Here is a 7858-nt window from a genome sequence, read left to right as displayed (position 1 = left end):
CAGAAGGGATTCATCCTTGGGCCAGGGTAAAGGCCATAATCTATTGCATGGATACATGGCCATTGACATTTAGCAGTTTACAAGACATCACCCACACATACACAAATTGAAAAAATTGATAAATTGATTAAACACTGACCCGCCCATTTTCAACATGTATCTATATTTTTCTATATATCATCTATTAAATATATATATATATATATATATATATATATTTGTATGTATTTTATATATATATATATATATATATATATATATATATATATATATATATATATATATATATATATTCCTATGTACTTTAATTTCTTCTTGGCATGCATACATTCAAAAATATAAGTAAAAACTTAAGTTAACTCTTAGATGTATTCAAATAACTAGATTTTAAAACCTTTATATTGCCTATATAATCAAACTCATCTTATAAGAGCCAAAGGCTATGTGTACACTAACAGTGACTGTCTTTGAAGAAAAAAACTAGCACCACAGTACAGGAAAGAAGGACAAAAACAGATGGCAGTGGGACAAATTGAATGCAAAGGTGTAACTGGCAGGGGAGATTGGGGTCCATTGCCCGGAGGCTTGATGCAAAGGTGTAACTGGCAGGGGAGATTGGGGTCCATTGCCTGGAGGCTTGATGCAAAGGTGTAACTGGCAGGGAAGGTTGGGGTCCATGGCCCGGTGACTTGATGCAAAGGTGTAACTGGCAGAGGAGGTTGGGGTCCATTGCCCGGTGGCTTGATGCAAAGGTGTAACTGGCAGAGGAGGTTGGGGTCCATTGCCCGGTGGCTTGATGCAGAGGTTTAACTGGCAGGGGAGGTTGGGGTCCATGGCCGGTGACTTGATGCAAAGGTGTATCGGACAGGGGAGGTTGGGGTCCATGGCCTGGTGACTTGATTCAAAGGTGTAACGGACAGGGGAGGTTGGGGTCCATGGCCTGGTGACTTGATGCAAAGGTGTAATTGGCAGAGGAGGTTGGGGTCCATGGCCCAGTGACTTGATGCAAAGGTGTAACTGGCAGAGGAGGTTGGGGTCGATGGCCCAATGACTTGATGCAAAGGTGTAACTGGCAGGGGAGTTTGGAGTCCATGGCCCAGTGACTTGGAACAAGAAGTCACACTGCCTTGGTTAAAGTATTTAGAATTAGAGCAAAAAAATTTATTTTTGCCCAGAGTGAAGTCTTACTATGACTTTATGTAAAAAAAATGGTGCCCCTGAATCTGTGTAATTTTTTTCATTAAAAACAGGCACAAGTAACAGTAGAAGAGCATGTGTAAATAGCCTTATCGTTAACCTGTTTACCCCATGGCAAAATCAATGTCAGCACACACTATAGGGTTACACTTTTTAGCTGAATGTTTTTTAGCCTAAGGTTTACTAAGATGTTTCAGATCACAAAAATATATCATGTCAGTAAACAGGTTAAAGATGAGTAAATATTTGGTCTCAATCAATATGTGCGGCACATAGCTATGCCCCATGCTGTTATGTATAAAGTGTTACATGCATACTATATACAATATATCAAACATACATCCAGCTCCTGACCACCCACTCACTTCTCTGAACATACAGGATGTGAAGTATGTGCCATAGTGCTCAGCATGCATAATATAGCTGCTTTCTTCTGTCTTCTTTCTAGTCTACCCTGTAATGCTCAAACCATTTATACGTCACGTACCATTACCTTTCCTCTGCCGTATCTACATGGCATGTTTTACCTTTATTAAACTCAGAAATTGAAAAAATAAACCACTTTCTAGCTTTCGTCATGATTACGTGCACTTAGTTTCTTTGTAAGCAATCAAGTTTCAAACATTGACGTAACTTTTCTGCATTTGTTGTGGCTCTAAATGTTACATCAAATGAAATATATTATTTAATTCTACAAGTTTACCTACATAAAGCAATAATCAGCACTTACAATCTTAGAGCTACCATATGGAATCATTAAAGAAGTAAATTCCTACAAGTTTTAGGTTTTATTCCTAATCACTAATGTTTTGTGCTGTGTGAAATGAATTGTTCTTAACTCCCAGAAACTAGGACCGGGCAATAGTATAGTGTGAAGTATAGTACAACTCATGTGCTAATGACATTAAAAAGTCACGCTCCCTGCTCACCGGAATAAAATTCCAATAGGTTATAATTCCAATAAACCCTGGCCTTATTATGAGTTTCAAACATCATCGTACAAAAATTGCATTAGGATGGTTTATCAGCACAAAATGACTGATCAAACCAAGCGATCGCTGCACCCGTGACATGCCGGAGCAGTTCAGTGCACGTTCCCACCTACGTGAGTGCCATCTATCTCTGCCCTTTTCTGCCTCCTCTAAAACCAGAGCTGTCAATGATGGAAGAGGGGGATTGAAATAGATGTACAACGAGAGTATGGGAAGGTGCTCTGAGCTGTTTGGCCACACCAAGGGTGCAAAGGGCGCCTGGGCTTCATTTGTACAGCCATTTTGTGCCAACCAACTCCCTTTTAATTTTACTGCAGTATTATTACTTTGTACAACATAATAATTCTCAGCAATTTTATTTATTTAAAGTGTTGCTGATCTTAAAGTCAGGACTAAAGGGAGATGGGGACAGGTGCAGGGTATTCCCCTTGGTGGGATTTAGATAACAGACCAAGGAAACTACCTAAAGCTTTGTCCTGGGTAAAGGAAAGCCTAGCTGATCATTGTAAAATTAATATTTACCTCCAAAATTTCATGTAACCACCCAAATACAGTAACCTTCTTCGATAACTCATCACTTTTCGCACACATCCACACGACATGGACATATGCAGTAGTTAGCAGATGCATGTAAATTGTTTCTTTATGACCTTGGTGTATTAGTGTATAGTACAGATCTGCAGGCTCTGAATGCAAGGGAGGCCAAAAAGGTTATAAAGGAATCATTTTCATGTCTCTGCTACTTGTTTCTTTTACCCGAATAAGATTTATTTTTTATTTCCTTTCATTTCCTGGATATGTGCTTAAAGCAAAAATCTAACGACCTTAAGTATTAAAAAGTCCAATCTATGTATTAAAGTCCTTGAGTAATGGGGCCTTTGGGGTTCTTGACGTGATCCTGATCTTCCACTTATCTGTTACCAACTATTTGACAAAATAAGAAATAGCGGGTCTTTTCTAACATACTATGGCAACACAAGTAACATTTTTATTTTAAAAAGTTTCAAGGAATACTTTACTTATGTTACAAAAATTTGAATCATTTTCTGTTTTATATCTGCTGTTGGTCAACATGAATGCACTATATTGGGAAATAGAGTACATACTACAGAAGATTTAGAAATCCCACAGTATGCCATGGTGTGCATCATTGCTACTGATCACAACAGATGGCATTCTTTCTTAGGAATGTTACTACATGGGTCCTATTGCAACTCACAACAACCTATAACACTCTGTATTAGGGTGGGCATCAAAATGCAATGATCTGACAGGTTGTTGTATGCAATAATAACAATGGAGCTGATCTGCAGTACCCAAGAGCGACCTCTAAATAGAGTGACGGAGCCATGTTTTTTTTGCACCAGGTGTGGCCATAATTGATCAGATATTCATTCATTACTTATCTTAAGGATAGGTCATCAATATCGAAATAGTGGAAAGCCCCTTAAACAAGTAATGAAAAATTAGTTACCTGGACATTTATTTTGCTATAACTTGTTTGTTATAACTAATAGAAAATTGATAAAATTCTATTAGATTGCTTACATTTCTCTAGTTTATGTATCCTGCTTTCAAGTGTTTTAAATTTGAACCTGACATATTGGAAAAGTGTTCCAATATACAAGGAGCTTGTTATAAAGCTGTAGCTGACTCTATCTATCTATCTATCTATCTATCTATCTATCTATCCATCTATCCATCTATCTATCTATCTATCTATCTATCTAGATAGATAGATAGATAGACTGTCTGCACATTGACCTCTAATCTCGGGCATGCTCATTTGGATCATTTAAGAAGTCGTTGAGTTAATATTAATTAGCAGCCCATAGAAGCTGTATATTTGGGCACATTTTGTAGCTTCAATAGAGACAGAAAGCATAATAACAGCATAGTGGTTGATAATTTATCTTCACACAATGCATGAATTGACTGATACTGTGGATTTGAATTTCACAGGATGACAATGATCATCTTTTGCAGAATTTATATGATTACATCCACAGAGGTTCTTGCTGCTGTGGATTGTGCTAAGGATTTTTTGACTTGCGAATGTACCCTAAATCTTAAGCTACACTTTATTAAATCCTATAAACTCTTCTACAACTCACTTACCAAGACACAGTTAAGATATTCCTTTTGGCTGCACCTAATAATGGTTTATTTATAAAATATTTTGCATACAAAAACTTGACTGAGTAAATTATAAAGCCATTCTACTATAAGAATTTTTGAAGTTCTTGGTGTTATTCATAAAAGATAAAAAGGAGAAACTATTTCAAGCAATTGTGTAGTCATTTAGAACCCAAGATTTGTATGAAAATAGGATTTATTCGTAAACCTACATAACTATTTTACCACTTTGCTTTGCCTTTCTATGAGACTCAATTCTATATTTTTCATTAAATAATGATACCCATGATATAGAAAATATACTGTATATATATTAACATAAATTAAACTACATCATAGTAACTAAACAAACAATATACGCAAGTTATTTTGTACCTTTATTTTATCCTTCAAGTTCAAAAGTCTCTTTCTCCTGCTTAACGCTAATTATTCTTCTTTTGAGTTCATCACATAGGTCCCGATTCATAAAAGTGTTTAAGCCAGAAAACTCGCATAACATACTTTTGTCATTTTCAGAATAATTTTTGCGCAAAGGCCACTGAGCAGATGTGTCGAATTCATTAAGTGGCGAGTGCCTCTTAATGAATTTGGTGCACCCTTCTCCAAAACGCCACTTAATTAAGAGGGGCATGTATAACACCATTCTTAATGAATCGTCTCTTTGTCGTATGTTTTCCAATTTAATCAGCCTTTATTAGGAAAAACAGCTATCTCGAATGACAAGCCATTCCTCCTTTGTCTTCTCTTCTTTTGTCATGTCCATATACAATAACCAACTGCTTTGAGCGGCATTTTAAATAACAATATTTTCCCTATCTGTTGCTTAATAAGTATCAGTAATGTTATGACCAGCATTATTATAATAGCTAGTTTACTATTTCTACCAGGCCTTGTTATTAATTCATTCCATTAAGCGATATTACGTAGGAGAATATGTACTGTACCTAGTCACATCGTTGATAAGAGGCTTGTTCTAAAAATATGGAAGACGTTTCAATGAAGAGAGCATGTCTAAATGTGCTCTCTCGTGGAAATACAGCAAAATATCAAATAACAATTTTGAGGTTTATCTTGTTGTAGTGACCTCTTAATCACAATGTATAATGTGTACATGTACAACAGGAGACATGAAGATGAAATACTAATCTCGCTTCTGACATCCAGCATAAGAAAATGTCTATCGCCCTTAAGTCTATAAGCATATCGAATGTTTCTCAGTCCTTATCAAGTTTTTAAAAAACAAAACATAAAACATATGAAATATATTCTTTAACAATTCACCTAATGAAGATGGGTGTATTTACTGTGTAACTGTCAAAGTGATTGTATATATCAATATTATTTAAACGCATCATTTTGGAAGACTAATATGTCACATGTTTCCTTCATCTAACTTAAGAAAACAATACAAAATTGCAGAGAACACATAAAAAAGTGAGGCATAGAGCCAAACTATGCTTTTGAAGTTGACCCAAAGAAACTTCAAAAACGTGTACCGAAACAGCATTGTTTCCCGATGACACTTCTTTATGTGTTCGTTAAGTCTTGGCTGCTGTGTTGTAGGGAGAGCCGGTGAGTTAGCAGAAGGTGCTTATAGTCTGCATAGCAGAGTGTGGAGGGATAAGGGGAAAAGATGTGTAGAAAGGGCTCATTACTTCTTGGAGCCCAGTGCAAGGTCTACCTCCTCTTCTGGCTTGAGAGGGTGCCACTGAGCAATGGGACGTCGTGGATTGGCCAGCATGTCAGACCAATGACGAAGCTCAGTTCCTGAGGCGCTGCATCCAACAAAGATCTTGCCAATGGCCTCATTCTTTCCTAGCTTGTCATAGTCCAAAACAGTAATCACAACTTGTACTTTCTGTGAAGCATATGAAAAAGAGAAAAAGTACACAGGAAAGGAATAAGTGTATATCAGTTACATAATAAAAATAAATAAATCATGCAGTTTTACACATTTGTTGTTCTTCTAGACAGATAGGCTGATTAAATCTCTTTTTACTGCACAGACATCACCTAAACAGTTCCAGCTACAGTCATAAAAAGGCCACCACCCCATGGTTAGATATTAGAGAAGTTTGAGTATTTCCTGCACATCCTCAGCAGAGGGATTTCTGGCACACCCATAAGGGAGGTGTAGCATAAAGACATGTTCCATGTCGATTGCCGAGCTAATATAACGCCTTTTTAATGTTTTACTACTTGTGCAAAAAAACAATTAACCCCTTCACGACATGCGCAGTACATGTACTGCACATGCCGTGTCTCCCCTTTTGGTGCGGGCTCCTGTGCTGAGCCTGCACTTTTCGGGGCACATGACAGCTGATCTATACAGCTGACATGTGCCTGCAACAGCCACGGGTGGAATCGCGATCCACCCGCGGCTGTTAACTAGTTAAATGTCGCTGTCAATCTCTGACAGCGGCACTTAACTCGTGTTGTTGGCTCCGCCCATCGGTGACCCCGTCACATGATCACGGGTCACCGATGGGTTGGCATGACAACCCGGGGTCTGGATGAGAGCCCTGTGGTTGTCATAGCCAATCTGCTATGAGTGCCAGGGCTGGAGCCCTGCTATGTGTAACAGAGGCGATCAAACAATCGTAGCTTCAAGTCTCCTAAGGAGATTATTGAAGAAAGTAAGAAGTAGGGAAAAAAAGTTTTTAAAAATATTTAAAAAATTAAAAAAATATAAAAGTTTAAATCACTCCCCTTTCGCCCCATTCAAAATAAAACAATAAAAAAAATCAAATATACACATGTTTGGTATCGCCGCATTCAGAATCGCCCAATCTATCAATATAAAAAAAGAATTAATCAGATCAGCGTAATAATAAAAAAATCTAAACGCCAGAATTACGTCTTTTTGGTCACCGCAACATTGCAATAAAATGCAATACTGGGCAATCAAAACATCATATCTACACCAAAATGGTGTCAATAAAAATGTCAGCTCAGCGCACAAAAAATAAGCCCTCACCCGGCCCCAGATCCCAAAAAATGGAGACGCTACAGGTCTCGGAAAATGGCGCCATTTTTTTTTTTTAACAAACTTTTATTTTATTTTCACCACTCAAATAAAAAAGAACCTATACATGTTTGGTATCTACGAACTCTTAATGACCTGGAGAATCATAATGACACATCAGTTTTAGCATTTAGTGAACATGGTAAAAAAAAAAAAAAACAATTGTGGAATTCAACTTTTTTTGCAATTTCACTGCACTTGGATTTTTTTTCCCATTTTCCAGTACATGTTATGGTAAAACCAATGGTTTTGTTCAAAAGTACAATGCTTTCCGCAAAAAACAAGCCCTCACATGGCCATATTGACAGAAAGATAAAAAAGTTATGGTTCTAGGAAGAAGGGAAGCAAAAAACGAAAGCACAAAAACGGAAAAGGGCTGTGGCGTGAATAGCTTTTGTGTCACTATATTCTAAAAGCCAAAACTTAAACGGGGTTTTATAATAATGTAGTAAAATTGCCCCATCACGTAATTCAAACAGCAGCCCATCCAAGACAAGTATCCAAATAT

At 37.2% G+C, this 7858-nt stretch overlaps 1 protein-coding gene across 2 annotated transcripts in view; it reads right to left on the bottom strand.

Moving 5' to 3' along the window:
• Positions 1-244: 244 nt before the first annotated feature.
• LOC141222043 (synaptotagmin-2-like) overlaps positions 245-7858 on the bottom strand; it is a 200063-nt gene continuing 192449 nt past the window's right edge. For both annotated transcript variants that reach the window (XM_073666615.1, XM_073666616.1), the window contains exon 10: positions 245-6183. In XM_073666615.1, coding sequence (XP_073522716.1) covers positions 5977-6183 — 207 coding nt within the window. In that variant the 3' untranslated portion in view covers positions 245-5976. The remainder of the gene's footprint in view (positions 6184-7858) is intronic.

Source organism: Phyllobates terribilis, unplaced genomic scaffold, assembly GCF_046119375.1.
Source record: "Phyllobates terribilis strain yellow unplaced genomic scaffold, ASM4611937v1 Scaffold_2__4_contigs__length_985480577, whole genome shotgun sequence".
Taxonomy (NCBI): Eukaryota; Metazoa; Chordata; class Amphibia; order Anura; family Dendrobatidae; genus Phyllobates; species Phyllobates terribilis.
Note: the sequence above shows the minus strand (reverse complement) of the source record. Positions and strands in the feature narration are given on the sequence as shown.